General features: G+C 41.2%; 1 protein-coding gene across 1 annotated transcript; it reads left to right on the top strand.

Moving 5' to 3' along the window:
* Window positions 1-1,959: 1,959 nt before the first annotated feature.
* Window positions 1,960-4,287, top strand: LOC308413316 (PRAME family member 12-like; the record flags this gene model as incomplete). Its single annotated transcript, XM_080908243.1, has 3 exons — window positions 1,960-1,988; window positions 2,312-2,899; window positions 3,714-4,287. 3 exons carry the CDS (start codon window positions 1,960-1,962, stop codon window positions 4,285-4,287), a joined length of 1,191 nt encoding a protein of 396 aa, XP_080764369.1.
* Window positions 4,288-17,380: the final 13,093 nt, after the last annotated feature.

Raw genomic sequence — 17,380 nt, 5'->3', positions numbered from 1 at the left:
CCTGAGAGGTGTGGCTAGGAAGAGAATGTGTAATGGTGAAAGAGTATTAAAGGAAGGGATTGGCTATAACAGACAGTCTGAGACTTGGAGTTTCAAGAGAGTAACTAGAATGCTGAGAATAAAACTTCTGAGAGCAGTGTCCAAAACAGGGAAGTCATTTATTCTCATCCTTTGCTGGACAGCATCCGTTTAATCTTAATTTGTTTTTGTATGTGGGTGTTTCTTTGCTTGCTTCCTTGCTTGATTTCTTAACCTGGTTATTTTGAAGCAGGAAACTTCATTTAGCCCAAGTTAGCCAGAAATCCATAGGTGGTCAAGTGTCATGAGACACTGAATATTCAGTCTCTACCTCCTTAGTTCTGAAGCAGCCTTTCCCTGCTGGTTTACAGTGGGCTATGAAGGAAATATTCAAGGACTCGGGCACACTGAAGAACTTGATTTATTCTTATATACTCTAATCTACCTTAAAATTTTAATTCAAAGTGAATATAGAATTATAAAATGACAAGTAAGAAAATTGTATGTAGAGGACTCTTGGGTATGAGTTCAAGGAAACTTCAAACAATCAGAGCATTCAGATTTCTGTTTTATTTGTTGATTGGTTTTTTATTTACTAACACCTGCTCAATTCTCCTCCCATTTACCATATTCCAAAGGCTTTCTTCCACTCCTTTTGCCTTTTTGTTTTTAGAATGGGTGTGCCATCTGTGTATCTCCCCATTCTGGTACATAAAGTCTGAATGATTAGGTGTTTCCTTCCCTACTGTAATCCTACAAGGCAGAAGACTTGTCCCACACACAGGCTATGGCTTTTGGATAGACACTTTCTCTGTTTGTTTTGGCCCATGTGCAACCAAGCTGCATCAAGGGTACATTGTGTGGGGGAGCCCTGGGTCTACTCATTCCATCTTCTTTTGATGATGGTTCAGTCTCTGAGATATCCATTGCTTATATTACTTGACTGTGATGTTTTTCCTGTGTAGCTTCTATTCTTTTTGGGAGCTTGTAGTGATCTACAGACCTGCTGAGGGGTGAAGAAGATTGCATTTAGAAAGGGGATACAAGGCCCACGGGGCACATTGGTATGCCTGGCAGGACTAAATGAACCAGGAAAACTGTAGGGAATAAAAGGTGGTCTGTATGGTTCAGGCTCAGCAGATATGAGGAAGGTGGATAGAAAGATTCTGGAAAGAATAAAAAAAAATCCTTCAATAACAAGCTGCTCAGGCCTAATATATTCACTCTCTTAAAGAACAGAATTCAACATTGCTCCTACTTCTAAACCTTAAAGAAGTAAAATTTGTATCTATTTCATGAAATACGTTGCTCCATTGATGGTAGAATATGCTTAATGTTTTCACACAAATTGGTCTGAATTATATCTGAAGCTCTTCTTTGTGAGAAGAGTAGAAATCACAGGTTAAATTGGATCAGATTGGGCAAAGTAATAGGGGAGGTCTGTTGAAATGGGCCCTCTTTAATTGAAGGAGGAACTTGAATAAACTATGGAAATGAGAGAGACAGAAACCATGTCACCAGATATAAAAATATTTCAATGTCACCAGACCAGTAATTGAGACCCTGTCTGGTGTATGTGATTAGTGCGGTTTGGCAGCTTGAAGAGATGGGCTAAAATAAACTTAAATGGATTATTTCCATTTTTTAGATATTCCTAGAGCATCTGCATCTCTAAAAGCCATGATGAACTTGAAAAACCCACCCACACTCCAGCTACTGGCAAGAAGAAGCCTGCTGAAAGATGAAGCCTTGACCATCTCTGCTCTGCCACACCTGCCCAAGCAAAATTTTCCACCACTGTTCAAAGATGCATTCAATAGCAAACAACTTAACCTCCTTAGGCACATGGTAGCAGCATGGCCCTTCCCATGCCTTCCTCTGGGAGGTCTGGGGCAATCTCTTAGCCTTAAAGTCCTGAAAGCTGTGCTAAATGGCCTTGACATGCTGATGACAAAGAAGAATAGACCTAGGTAAGTTAGACCAAGATAGCCTGGAGGAATGTATGTGGATGGACTGGTGAATCGAGTAACCACAGTGGTTTCAAGGTTAATAGGAGGCTTTTGATTTTATGGCTCAGTGTCTTCAAGAATAAAAAAAAAATCAGTCCAGTATTGTGTCTAGCATTGCTTAGAGCAGAAAGGGTACATATACATTGAGTCAGTCCATGCTTTTTTGCCTGTCACTAAAATTGGAAGATTTGTCCAAGGAATAGACTGAAGGGAAGATGAATTGTGAGGTCATGCAGATTACAAATTGTATCTCCTCATCTAGATGTCCTTCTGTTTCCCCACAGGAGTTGGAAGCTACAAGAGCTTGATTTAAGAGATGTCTACCATGACTTCTGGAATGGCTGTGCTGGAATGCAGCATGTTGTCTGCTCTCCGGATGTCATCTGCATGAGCAAGCCATCGGAGAATTGCCCCATTCCTGAGGAGAAAGGTGCCCTGACTATATTGTTAAACCTTTCCATCTTGTCCCACAGGCCCTCCAAATACCTAAGGTATTTTTATCATTGGGCCAAGCAGCGAAAAGATGTGATCCGTGTGATCTCTCCAAAGTTGACTTTTCATGCCGTTCCTGCATATGACCCCCTGTATTTGTTGGAGGTTTTTGATCCAAGCTCAATCCAGGAACTGGAAATCAAAACATGCTGGGATATGCCTACCCTTATAAGGCTAGCCCCAGGCCTGGGCCAGATGAAAAGCCTCGAGAAACTCATTTTCAAAGAAATCTCTGTACCTTTGGTATGGCGTTGGACCAAAGAGATTATAGCCTGGTCTCATTCAAAGATTCTTCCCCACTTCTCCAAACTGCATAAGCTCCAGCATCTCTATTTGAATGGAGTCTGCTTCGTGGAGGACAGCCTAGAACAAGTGCTGGGGTAAGAAAGGACAGAGATCTTTATCCATTAGTGAGAAAAGAACCTTTTGTTTGTTGTTGTTGTTGTTGTTGTTGTTGTAGTTTTTGTTCTGGTTTGCATTAAGTATTAGTGTATACAGTGATTTCCCAGCCATTTTTAATGTTACATAGATGTGAGCATAGATTGATTACTAGAGAAATTCATGCTGCTGTGACACCATGACTAGTCACCTTAGTAAATTTAGACTGTCATATGCTTACATGATTTACAGTAGGTGTCTTGAGAAACCCAGATGAAGGGAAAATAAATGTACAGAGTGTGTGAGACCTTACAGGACCTATAATCTCATGTCAACACTTACCTCAACTATGGAAGCAGGTTCCATCTGCCTCTGTCTTTCCGTGGTTCAAAGGAAATATAGGCACATGAAGGGGTTTAATAGATGACATATGAGTGGATGCTTGTGGTCAAAATGATGTCTCATGTTCAAAAGAGTGGATATGTGTGGAAGCTGGAACCTGTTGAATTAAATGTTGGCAGACCTGGGAATGTTCCTAAGTGGTTCGCAGTGTTCCTGTTGGGTTTCCCTCCATACAGTATGTGTCCCCCCATATGTTTTCTGCTTACTAGTTCAGAGGGCACTGTAGAGCTTAGGCAGTAGCAGCCATAGGTATTGTTAGGTCTCCCATAGGGAGCACCAAAGGCTTGACCAAAATAATAACTTGAAAATGACCTTGGGCCAGTGTTCGCTCTGCTACTTTGAAGTTACAGACTTTCTCTTCAAATAAATATTGAAGTTGACTAAAGTAACTTTCTCTCTCATTTCTCTCTCTAGGTGCTTGGAGAGTCCATTAGAGACCCTTGCTATAACAGACTGCCTTTTGTCACTCTCAGATATGGAGTATTTGTCCCAGTGTCCATGCATCCATCAGCTCAAACACCTGGACCTGAGTAGTGTCACATTTAATAATTTAGGTCATCCGTTTCTAGGAAGCCTACTAGAAAGACTGAAAGCTACCCTACAGACATTAAAATTGAAGCATTGTGATATCATGGACTTCCAAATCAGTGCTTTCCTCCCTGGGCTCAGCCAGTGTTCTCAGCTCACTGAAGTCAATTTTCTGAAGAACTTCTTATCCATGGGCAGCCTGAAGAAGCTGTTGCAGCATACAGCCAACCTCACACAGCTGACCCTGGAGAAGTACCCTGCCCCTGACGAGGTCTATGATGACATTGGTGATGTTATTCCACAGAGATTTGTCCAACTTTGTTCTGAGCTTATGGACACACTGAAGGAAATAAGGCAGCCAAAACAGGTCTACTTTGTGAGTAAGAGATGTTTAGATTGTCGTAAATACTTTATCTATGATTTGAAGGCCAGACTGTGTGACTGTTGGGAAGAAATATGAAGAGAGCATTTCTGGCCTCTTATTAATGGAAGGTAGGCCTCATGTGATTCATTAGAGGCATCCACCATGTGCATTCAGGACTTTTTGGATGTATATGGGTAGAGGATTATTTCTTTCTATTTGATCTCCAATCAACTTCTTCTGACTTAATGGAGACCTCTTAATACTGAGTACTATGAACTTAATTTCATCCTATTGTGTATAGCACACACACCCTAGGACAGCAGTGATATTTGACAATTTGACAGCCTGCATCCCACCAACTTCACGTATGAGAAACCATCGGGAATGTGAAGGAAGGAAAGGGACACGACATCACGAAGAGGATAATGGACTGGTTTAGGAGGGCTCTGTGTCATTTGTCCTCTGGATGACATCCACTTTTGGCTGCCCCTCACATACTGTTCTGTACAGTATACATATAATTGTTTTTGAAGTAGAAGATTGGCTGAAACCATAAGTACTGTATGAGGCTCCTATCCCTGTTATTTTGTATCTATCTGTTAATTGGAAGGCTCTGAAGCCTTATATTATCATCTGTAATCACGTAGCATTATACTTTCTCATAGGTTCCAATAAATCACTTTTGAATGAGAACATGCTTTGTTTTATCTTTGCTGAATACTCTTATGTGAAACTTGTTCATTGAACATATCCTAAACCGATAGAATTGGGTACCCTTATCTCTTCCCCCTCCTCCTCCTAGAGTTTTCAGAGTCCTTTAAACCTTACCATGTTATTTCCTTGCAGAAACTTTATAATCTTATGCTTCAAGAGACCCTATTAAAATGCTGTATGGATTCCATTAGTGACATGAACCAGTGTTTAAGAATGGTTGCTACTCACCTTGAGGAGAGCTGTTGTATTGCCAGTGCACATGTTGAATTGTGTAGTGGCTATTTCTGTTTGTCCAGTTGACTATATCTGGAATAAACCACAATCCATATTTGGGAGACCCATCTTTGATCCTGATCTTGACACATAGTGGCTATGAATCTTAGGACACTAAGGGGAGGAGATCACTGAGCTCAAGCTCATTTGGGACAAAGCAAGTCTAAGATCCAAGTGTGGTGCTAAACACCTTTAATCTGGGACAAACCTTCAGGTGGAGACCTACTTGAGGACATCAGAAGAAGGAGGGCTGGCTCTCTTTGCCTTTTTGCCTTCTCATACCAAGATTCTGCTATATCTGGAAAATGTTTTTGTGGATTTTAGGATGTTCTCCATAAGGAAAGAATACTTTTGGGGGTTTTAGAATGCAGAATTCAAGGTTTTACTCTTGAGAAATGGCAGCTCATTCTCAGAACTCTCTTCCCAGTTCCTGCCATCTGGAGTGTCTGGGGAGACAAAGCTTCCAGGGCAGGTTTTCTTCTTACTTTCTGTTTCTCTGTCTTTCTCTCTCTATGACTTAGGTTTTTTCCTTCTCCCAGCTCCTTTCCCTCTTTCTTCTTCTTCTCTTCCTCCTCTCAACTATTCAACTCCCTCACTGTGTTCATGTGTCTGTGTGCACTCGCCGGTTTGTGTGAGTGTTAGGGATGTATCTCTGGCTGTTTGGAGTCACTGTGGTGCGAAGTTTAGCTTCCAAGTCATAAGATCCACAAGCAATATGAACATGGGGATTAAAGGTATACACTAATACATATTGCAGAATAGATGTTGCCTAGGCCACTTTAATTCCTGGGTGCTGAATCAGAACTATGAAACAGGAAAGTAAAGAAAGAATGTGTAAAAGTCCCCAAGGTGGAAGCCAACGTTTTTTTGGGGATGTCAATGAGTAGGTATGTTTGAAGCTTATCAACATTCTGAGACATAATTGGGTTAGAAACTAATTACTTTTGAAAAAATTGAAAAATTGGATGATTTCTATGCTAAGTGCAGATATTTCACTTCTGAGCCTTGTTCCCAGAAATGTCTCATTACACCACAAGCACGCATCCTAACAATATTCTGAGCATGTTTATTTCTATTAGTAATTGAAAACAACCTAGATTTTCCTCAGGTAAAATGGATAAGCAAAATTTTGTACATCCATAAAATAGACTAATATCCAGCAAATAGTCATTGATACCAGGAATTTTGAAAGTAAAAGTATTCAAGTGTAAAGCATGATAGTGAGTGAGGTAAGCCAGACACTGAATGGCATCACTATGTAGGCAGGTTGGAATTTATTATATAGACTACATAACTAGGGTGGCCTTGAATTCACACATCAACCAACCCCCTGATTGGTCCAATCGGAATGCCTGTGATGCTGCTCTACACTGAACAGTCGAAACAAAAAGAAATAAAGACAAAGTCAGAAAATGCAATAACTGCATCAGATGTTAGGGATAGCTACACCATTTACACTGTCACCTAAGAAATAGTCATACTACACTATGAGATAACAGAGAATTGGAAATAGCTCTTCTGTTCCAGTTGCCAGCCAATATGCCTGCAAAACTAATAGGTTAGTCCTAAAGAAAAGCCAACACCTTTGAGATCCACACACAAACATTCTCATCCCAGTCACAGTTTCTTAGGTCCAACCGCAAATGCAAGTCTGCATATAATATTGTCCTTTCTGAACAAAATAAAACCATGATACAGCTGACACTGGCTACTGGACACCTTTCTGAGGAGTGAAGCCATGAAGTCATAGCCCTCTTCATAGAACTGTTCCTCTATGGAGTAGTTTTTTCCTATTTTATCAAACAATAATATTGAAAAATGGAGTGTTATTATCATTGTTATTTAGATTTATTTTATTTTGTATGTCTTTTTTCGTGTGTATGGATGTGTGAGTGTGTTTTGTGTGTGTCTACAGAAGAGAGCATTGTTCCTGTGGAACTAGAGGTAGCCAGATGAGTAGTAGGATTTGTAACTGGGTCTTATACATGAGCAGTAAGTTCTATTAAACTCCAAGAAATTTCTCAACCCTATTGATATTAAAGGCAAGTAAGTTTTTTTCATTTGTTTTGTGTTTGTCTCTCTGTGTGTGTCTTTTCTCTTTTTAACCATGTGACTCTAACTTGAGTAATTAGGCTATGCATAGAGTTTATGTACCCAGTATGCCATCTGATTGGATCAGTATTTGAGACAGCTTTGCATTTACCAAGGCTGGCCTCTTTCCATGAAGCTCAGGCACTTCTCAATCTTCTCCTCCTCTACCTTTCCTATCCCAAGTGTTGGGGTACAGGCAAGTGCCACCATATCTGGTATTTTTGATACAGTAGGGTTTATTTTGTTTATTGTTTTTTGTTTTGTTTGTTTTTCTTCTCAGAAAGGAAAACAGACTAAATCCTTTCCCTGGCTTCATCCTTCATTAGGATTTAAGGAATTGCCTACTCCCTGAAAAGCGTCAGGTTTGGGGGCCTGAATTATCAAACATTTTGAAATTAACTTGAATTTTATTCTTGAATATTTTGTTTCCCTTTTAGTTTTTTAACACAAGGCAAACAAAACCTCCTGACCAGGTTTTCCTGGTTGAGATTCAAATGTTTCCTCAGCTATAGCAATTTATGTGGAGAGTTCCAGCTGTGAAGGGGAGGCTGAGTAGTAAATTGTTAAAGCTTCAGTAGAGCCAGAGAAGAAACTGTCTGCAAGCCTGAAGTCAGAGTTGTCCTGGCTTGCAAAGAATCTGTGTTCCATCTGATGAGTACCTCTCATTCATTGATACCATTCTGCTCCTTTCCCTACTAAATGAGGCTTTGGGTGGTGCCACTCACAGTGCTAATCCAATGGTGTTTTGGGTCAGATATTTGTGCCAGCATAATATTAGTGATCTCCCCAAAACGGACAGGAGCAAATCAGATGTAACTCACCACAGTGTTGTGAATTTATTTTAGATACCTCTTTCTCTGCTCATGCACCACTTTGACAAGGGACAGTTCTGGGTGGTTGTCAGCCCTGAGTGTCTATGGAGAAAAGCACTATTGTGAGAATCAGTCAGGGTGTATGTGTGCAAGCATCTAATTGGAAAGCTGCTGGAACCTATAACACAATGAGCTAATGTTAGACGCCATATCATAAAGGAATTTCTGCTCTCCTCTGCATTATGGTCATTAGAAAGTGCATGGGCTTGTAACATGGGGGTGAAGGTTTGTTGAGAAAATATCCTGTGAACACTGTTCTTGTTGAAGGTGTAACATGGTAACCCTTGTATTCTTGCAGTTATCCTAGAGACTGGAGCTAGGCTATGGTTATGTTGGTGGGCAACTTGGAAACTAATGCTACTTACCAGCCTGTTGGTATACAGGATTTCAAATGTAGGACAGTTCATCTAAAATGGATCTGATCTAAATGCTTTGGAATCTCCTCTCTTACCACCACCTCTTCCACCTCTAATTAGAATTCCTCTAGCTTCATGAACATGGGTAGAAACAGGGCTATGTTTTTATGATGTGACTGATGCATGATTAGGGGCCCATCATTGGGAGACAGGAGTTAATCTTGAAGCTGAATTCTACTCCTACAGGCTATGGTCATCTTCAAGTGCAAATTGATGTGTGGTTGATACATGCTGTCACTCTAAATTACAGGGACACCTTTAGTGAAGCTCTAGTGACTAGCACCCGATTTCTGCTTTAAGATTGGTGGAGACCTAGAGGTAGACATGACTTTTGGAAAGCATAATGTTTCCCAAATGGATGTGTGTGCTGTTCAACAGCCTGGAAATTGTTTAATAATAAGTTCATGTGTCTTTGTTATATCTTCTGTCCAGAGGTATATGGAGTATGGTATAGAGAGAAGGGGAGTAGAGTTACCATGTCATCCCTAAGTTTCTGTGGTCAATTTAATTAAGTTCTTTTTTAGGGTTCTGTTTTTCTTCTCTACCTGTCCTGAACTCTGATGTCCATTATTACAGAAAAGTTTATTCTTCTTCTTCTTTTATGGAGCTGATGTAATTTTATTTAGTAGTGGAAATGACAGATTTTGTGACAACATATAAATAATTTTTATAATAAATTGATACTCTGAATTAAGAGCATATAACAAAATATGCATTTATGCACGAGCTGAAAGCCATGACCTTTTTTTAGGGGACAATTTTGACTCATGATTTACATTTATAGTGATGAGTGCGACAATCATGTATTGAGGGACTTAGTTATTTCTAAGTTAATACATGCTGTTAATATATGCTCTTAGGCACATAGCCTGTAATGTCAGTTCTTTGGAAGATGATGCTAGGTTATTGACATTGGAAACATACCATTACATTCTTCTTTCCTGCCTGTCTCTTTAGCTGCCTTACTTCCAGGTGACTGTCCTTCTTTAAGGCCACTGCAAGTCCTTCTTTTACTTTCTGGCTGTTGGCTGTTATCAGCTGTCCACTCTGAAGCACCTGTGAGCTCTGTTTAAGGTATTCCATGAATCTGTTCACATGTACATTCAAATACCCTTTTTTTCTTTTGATCTTTTGAATTTTACTTGAGGTATATCATTTCTTAGGGACTGCCCACCAATTTGACCTTGTTTCCAATTTTTAGGGTTTTGGGTTGCTCTATCTGCAGATTCCTTCTTCATGATCCCCATGATGTTGCCAACAAAGGCCCCTTAAATATGAAATACTAACTTTAGCCACCTGGTCCAGGTGGAATCACAGTTGGAAAAGTCGCAGTCCATCCTGAAATGATATCTTTAATATCAGCAAATATTTGTTCCTGTATTTTTATGGTTTTGCTCTATGAAGTCCATATCTTAGTATATTCCTGGGTTGATGATCTGGAATAGGATGCCAGGATTCTCCTCACTGGCAAAAACATTAGTCAATTGCCAGTCCTTATAATTTTTTAAGAATTTTAACTGTTTTCAAATTGGCATCTCTACTTATGATATGGGATTTAAGGACTCACTCCTACATTTTCCTGTGTCCCATGTTTGAAGAAGGATGGATCTTACCTAGCATGATTATATCTATTTCCTCTGGTACAATTAGTTTGTAGTCAACTGTTCTCCAACATCTCTTATGACACTGGAACATTTACTGAGTTCAATTCTAACCTGCTCTTTCTACATTTTCACAAGTGAGGTTTCATTCTGACAAAGTTTCCATTATTACTCAGCCTAAAAAAATAAGTACTTGCATGCATACGTGCATGCACACATAGGAACATGCATAATGCTGGGAATAAATAAATAAGAAAATTAGGCTGGGAGTGGGGCTCAGTGATGGAGCAATTCCTTAATATGTACAAGGCTAAGGTCAACCCAGTTCTGTGAACAATCCCTGGGTAGATGTGAACTATTCAGTTGTCACCCCAAGGAGAGAACCAGTGGTGAGTTGATGAGAGACCTGCCCACAAAAGTTCAGGTTGTACAGCCATGAATTTATGGATTATTTTTTACAGTATCACTGATACAGGTAAGTTGCTGAACCCTAAGTGATTCTCAGTTAGTAACAACACTCAGTCTCACCCCAACATGACATCCCCATAATTGCAAAGATGGAATCCTTCCTTCAGCTAAGCTTTCTTTCCAATATTCTCAGCCTACTGAGACCTGGAACAGTCAGCAAAAAAAAAAAAAAAAAAAAAAAAAAAAAAAAAAAAAAAAAAAAAGGCAAACAGCTGTAATGGGGGCTCCTAGGTTAAGGGTTTATTATCTCTCCCATACTGGAAGGTCAAAACACATAATCAAGTAGCCACAGCTACTCTGGAGAGTAATCAATAACAAATCCTCACTAGGTATTTTTATAGAGCTTCCCTATATAATTTATTCTGGCTTCTAACCCATATTCTTCTGTGTTGATTATTGAAGTTTACAAGCTTGTGCTACGAAAGTCTTGCTATAAATTCAGTGTATACAGCCAGGTGTGGCAGTGCATGCTTTTAATCCCAACACTCTTGAGGTACAATCAGGATGATTTCATTGAGGACTGCCTGGTCTGTTTATTGACTTGTTGGAGAGCAAGGACTATGCAGACCTCTTCATTTCCTGCAAATATTTCTCTAACTCCTCCATTTAGGATCCTGATCTCAGTTCTACAGTTGAATGAGAATATCAACTGCTGTATTTGTTATGCTTTGGTAGATCCTCGCAGGAGACAGCTGTTTCAGGCTCCTGTCAGCATGCATTTCATGGCATCAGCAATATTGTTGGGTTTGGTGGCTGATTATGGGCTGGTTCTCCAAATGGGGCAGTTCTGAATGGCCATTCCTCCAGTCATTGCTCCAAATTTGTCTCCATATTTTCTCCTGAGAATATTTTTGTTCCCCTTTCTAAGAAGGACTGACTCATTCACACTTTGGTCATCTTTCTTGAGCTTCATGTGGTCTGTGATTACTACTCAGCCAGTAAGAATGAGGACATCCTGAGTTTTGCAGGCCAGTGGATGGAACTAGAAAATATCATTCTGTGTGAAGTAACCCAGATCCCGAAGGATATGAACAGTATTTAATCACTGCTATGTGGATATCAGCCAAAAATGTACAGAATATCCAAGATACATTCCACAGAACTCAGAAAGGTCAACAAGCAGAGGGGCCCAAGTGAGGGTAACTCAGGCCCACCCACTAGGGCCAGAGAAGAAAGTAACCACAAGGGGAAAAGGAAGGAAGGACCTAGGAAGGAAAGAGGACAGGGTCGGAGAAAACGACGGAAGCCCCGAGGGCCAACAGAAAAAATGAAATCAGGCATCCTTGGAAAACAGGATGTTGGGAAGTCCCTCCTGAATGTACTACAGACTTCGGAGGTAAGCCGACCTCGGGACTCAAAGGGTGGGGGAACTTAGATCTTATGCCCATCAGTGGAGAGAGGGAACGTGTAGAGCCCATATCCAGCAGAAAGACCGCATCAAGTGAGGGATGAGGTTGATATCCCACAGTCAAAACTCTGACCCATAATTGTTCCTGTCTGAAAAAACTGCAGGGATGGAAATGGAGAAGAGCCTGAGGAAAGGAAGGTCCAGCGACAGGCTCAAAAGGGAATCCAGCCCAAGGGGAGACCCCAAGGTCTGGCACCATCACTGAAGCTATGGAGCAGTCACCACAAGGGACCTATCATGGCTGCCCTCTGAAAGACCCAACAAGCAGCTGAAAGAGTCATTTGCTGGTATTTGCACCCAAACAATGAACAGAAGCTGCTGACCACCGTGGTTGAATTAGGGAAAAGATGGAGGAAGCTGAGGAGGACGGCAACCAGGTAAAAGGACCAGCAGTCTAAATTACCCTCGACCCCTGAGATCTCTCAGATACTGGATCCCCAACCAGGCAGCATACACCAGCTGATATGAGAACCCCCAACACGTACACAGCAGAGGACTCTCTGATCTGGGTTCAGTCAGAAAAGTTACACTTAATCATCAAGAGACTGGAGGCCCCAGGGAGTAAAGAGGTCTGGTGGGGTGAGGGCGGCGGGACATCCTCATGGAGACAGGGGAGGCAGGAAGGAGGTATGGGGCATGGAACAATAGGAGGGTGTATTGGGAGGGGAATAAAATCTTGAGTGCAAAAATAAAATAAAATAGGGAGCTAGAGAGATGGCTCTGTGGTTAAGAGCACTGACTGTTCTTCCAGAGGTCCTGAGTTCAATTCCCAGCAACCACATGGTGTCTCAAAACCATCTGTAATGGGAGCTGAGGCCCCCTTCTGGTGACAAAAGACATTAAATAATTAATTTTTTTAAGGAAAATAATAGAAAGATCTCACAAAGTAGTAAAAAGACAGGCATACCCTATAGATTATAAATCTCAAACTTGATTAAAAGTCTAAAGTTCAAAGACTTAGATTCATGCAGTTTCTTAACTGTAATCCTCTGTAAAATAAAGATTAAAAAAAAAGCAAATCACATATGCCTAACATATAATGACACAGGATATATATTATCCAAAGACCATTGAGAGGAAATACTGAGCCAAAGCAAAACAGGAAAGGCACTGAGAAAACATCAAACTCTTTGTTCTGATGTTAAAGTATCTTCAGATCTCCAGCTTCTTTCTGCTTTGCTGACTGCAACACACCTCTTTTTTTTCTGAGCTGTTGACTCCCAGTTAGCAGCTCTCATTAACTTGCTTCCCACAGCTCTAGCATCAACATCTTGGGGTCTCCAAGGCAACCCCAGGCTTCACATTTACAGCTTCATGTAAAGGCCTCTTTTGCCTCCGTGCAAGGCAACTGCTGACACACAACTGGCCTTGGAGGCTTTCTTTAGTTGAAGAGGGTGATTCTATAACCCTTTTCTTGACCCTAAAGCCAGAACCACATGGCTGAAACAGCTAAGGTCTTCTGAGTGTGGGGGCCGGAACATGAACCTTTCCTGCAATCACATCTTCACCAGCTTTTTGTTTTCCATAGCATCTTTTGCTGTCTAAGCTTGGCTGTCCCAGAACTTGTTCCGTAGACCAGGCTGGCCTTGAACTCAGAGATCTTCCCTCCTGTATTTTTTTTTTCAATGATAGTTTTTTTTAAACAACTTTATTTTACTAAAGAAAGATAAATGTACAGATTTTAAACATTTTTTGCTTAAAATTATACATTTTTGTCAGTACTTTTTTTCAGATTTTAACATAATTTTTATTTAAAACTATATCAATATATTTTTTAGTCAGTACTTGATTTTTTTCAAGGTTTGATAGTATGCCTGGAAAACTTAATAGTTACAATGAGCATAAAGTACATGTAAAACAAAATGTAACATGGAAATAGTTAAAGTTTTCTTGTTTTGTAAATACCCTCCTGTCTTTTAAGGGTATATGCCATAATGCTCGGTCTGAAGATATTCTTTCATACCTTTTCACATGTTGGAATCCTAGCTGGTCACAAGTGGTGGACTCTGAGGCCACCACTCCCTTTAATTCATTTAACATCAGACTTTCCTTTAAACTGTTTCCGTGTCTGAACACAGGATTCAGCTCTATCCCACTTCCTGTTTTCCTCCGCCCCTGCAGTACACTTTGTAATTTTCCTTTAGTAGCGTCTTCTTATTTTGAAGTTTTTATAAGAGTAGACACAAATCACCACACAACAGAGACAATTCCGGGCTGTTTTCAGACCCCCTTTGCCAACAGAGTTAATACAAAACCCTTCACTTCACCCTAAGCTTATTTTTTGGACCAGGGTAGAAAACAGCCTGATTCTTTAACAAACTATCATGATAACTATCTCTAGGCCACATAGTAACATTCTTCTATGACACCTCTTGTCACAGGCCCCTCCTTTCAAATCACCCTACTTGGATAGCCAGTAAGTCCCAATTAAAGTGTTCAACTACTTCACTGATCCAAAATTCCAAAATCTACATTCCTCCAAATAAAAGCTTGCTCAGGCCTATCACAGCAGTACTCCCAGTCCTTGGAACCAACTTCTGTCTTAGTTAGGATTTTATTGCTGTGAAGACACACTATGAGCAAGGCAAAGCTTATTAAAGGCAAACATTCAATCGGGGCTAGCTTATAGCTTCAGGGTTCAGCCCATTATCATCATGGCGGGAAGCATGGCAGGGTGCAGGCAGACACAATGCTGGAGAAGGAGGTGAGAGGTCTGTCTTCATGTACAGGATGCAGAGAGAGACTAGGTATGACAGGGGCACAACTTGAGCACATATATGATGCCAAAGCCTGCCTCCACAGTGACACATTTTCTCCAGTAAGACCACACCTACTCCAACAAGGCCACACCTCCTAAGAGTGCCACTCATTATGGGTCAAGCATTCAAACACATGTGTCTTTGGAGCCATTCCTATTAAAAACACCACAAACCCCCATTGCCCCCCTTTTAAGGACAATTCAATCTACATGCACATCTATAGGAGAGACACAGCAGAGGAAGTGAAGGACTATGGTGTGAGTGAAGCCAGTTAAGTGCTGTCACCTTCAGCCAAAGTCAGGGTGACAAGAAAGCAAGTGTCAAGAATGGGTGTGACTTTATTTTTTTTCCAGTGCCTACTTTTAATGATGGCTCTTAAACACTTAAGCCTCCCTTCTACCCAACTCTACCAGGAATAGCGGAAAAGGAATAATAAAGGGGAAGTGGACCTGTTTTAAAAAATGGTTCTTTGGAGCAAATCTCAGCCCTGTTGTCAGGAAATAAGCAGGGCATTTCCCAGGCCAGCAGAAGCAGCTCAGTCCACCCGCAAACACTTCATGGATATTCGATCAGTCCGGTTCAGAAATCTTGATTTACCAACAGCAATGGTAAAACCTAGCTGTTGTAAATAAAACCTAGGCCTTGGCCAAATCTGCATGAGTCATCAGGATAGCCCAGGGCAACAGATGTTCACAGCTGTGCCTCCCTCATCAAACTGAAGATCAGCAACTGCTGGAGACCAAGGAGTGTTTAGCAGTGTAAGCAAGCCGAGCTCCTCCCAAAGTCTGGTGGATCCTATTCTTACATCCTGCAAATTTCACAAATCCACCATGGGTCTTGCCTTGCCAGATGTCCTGTCTCGGCTTCTGAGTCTGACTTAGCTGATGTCACTCTGCCAATCAGCCCCAAGACTTAGGAAGCAGCAAGAAACCCCAGCACACCACATTTCTCTCTGTGGACTCCCAATGAATCAAACTCAACAATATGCAGCGTATGGTGGATGATTACGTGTGTGTCGTTTGCAAAGAAACCTCCATCAAGTGTCTTTTCTCATGCTTGCTTTAGTAGAACCCCCTCTCTCCTGTACCTGCTTCAGAGAAATGTTTTCCATGTGTTTTACCCTGCACAACACCATTTTGTACAACAAACTTTCCAAAGAACCTTGAAGTTTCTACTTCAAATGGGGCTTGAAGGTGCAAAATGTATTTGTGGGCCCAACTATTTTTTGCCATGGAAATGCTGAAGAAGCACTGGGAGGGTTTCTGGAAGCATCACAACACATTCAACTCCTCTTCACTCCAAACACACAGAAGGCAGGGCCTCTGCAAGCCTGTCTTGTGGTTCCCACATCATATCTACTCTTGATCCACTGGCTGTCTACAGAACTCAGGAAGATACATCCATATTCCTAAGGGGTCACAAGCATGGGGAAAGGCGAGTGCAAGCTTGGGGCAAGCTCCATTGATAGAGCAAGGAAAAGGAACTGTGGAATTGTAGACCTTGTTTGGTGGGAAATGGGGCTGGTTCCCAAGTCTCATGACCTCGGTTGGATCCAAAGATGCACAATGTGGCAGTGGAGAAGCTTCTGACTCCAAAGCTTATGCTAGCTCTACTCCAACCCATATTCTCTCTCTCTCTCTCTCTCTCTCTCTCTCTCTCTCTCTCTCTCTCTCTGTCAAATAACCAAAAGTTGATTTTAAAAAGTTTTTCATTCTCTGGATTGTATCCTGGGCATTCTGTGCTTTTCTAGTTAATCCACTTATTTGTGAGTACAAACATGCCTTTTTGGGTCTGAGATACCTCACTTAGGATATTTTCTAGTTCCATTCATTTGCCTACAAAACTCATAATGCCTTCACACTTAATAGCGGAAGAGTATCCCATTGTGTAAATGAGCCATATTTTTCTGTATTCATTCTTCAATTGGGGGACACCTAATTCGGATCCCTGAGATCACTCAGACACTGAGCTACCAACCAGACAGCATACCATAGCTGGTCTGAGGCCCTCAACACATACACAACAGAGGCCTGCCTTGTCCAGCCTTAAGGCAGTAAGACACACCTAACCCCTGAGAGACTAGAAGCCTCAGGGAATACAGAGGTCTGGCAGGGTGTGAAGGTGTGCAGGTATGGAGACATCATCTTGGAGGTAGGTGAAGGAGGAATGGGATTAGGAACCGTTGGAGGGCAGAACAGAGGAATAATGACTGCATTGTAAAAAATATTAAAATATTTTTTTTAATTTTTAAATCACAGAGATACATATACCAGCTATGGGTATTCTCCAGAGATACTGGACCCATCAGGCTTGAAAAAAATTAAGGAGCAGAAACAAGGGGATTCATCACACCCTAACACCCACAGTGGTTTGAATATGCTTAGCCCATGGAAATTGTTGGGAGGTATGACTTTATTGGAGGAGGTGTGGCCTTGTTGGAGGAAATGTGTCACTGTCTAGGTAGGCTTGGCAGCCTCCTAGTGCTCAAGCTCCACCCAGGGCCAAAGGGACCTGCCTCCTGGACTCGTGGAGTAGCCAAGTCTTCTCCTGGACGCCTTAAGAGCAAGATGTAGCTCTTTCTCCAGCA

Source organism: Micromys minutus (assembly GCF_963924665.1).
Source record: "Micromys minutus genome assembly, chromosome: 32".
NCBI classification, from domain to species: domain Eukaryota; kingdom Metazoa; phylum Chordata; class Mammalia; order Rodentia; family Muridae; genus Micromys; species Micromys minutus.
Note: the sequence above shows the minus strand (reverse complement) of the source record. Positions and strands in the feature narration are given on the sequence as shown.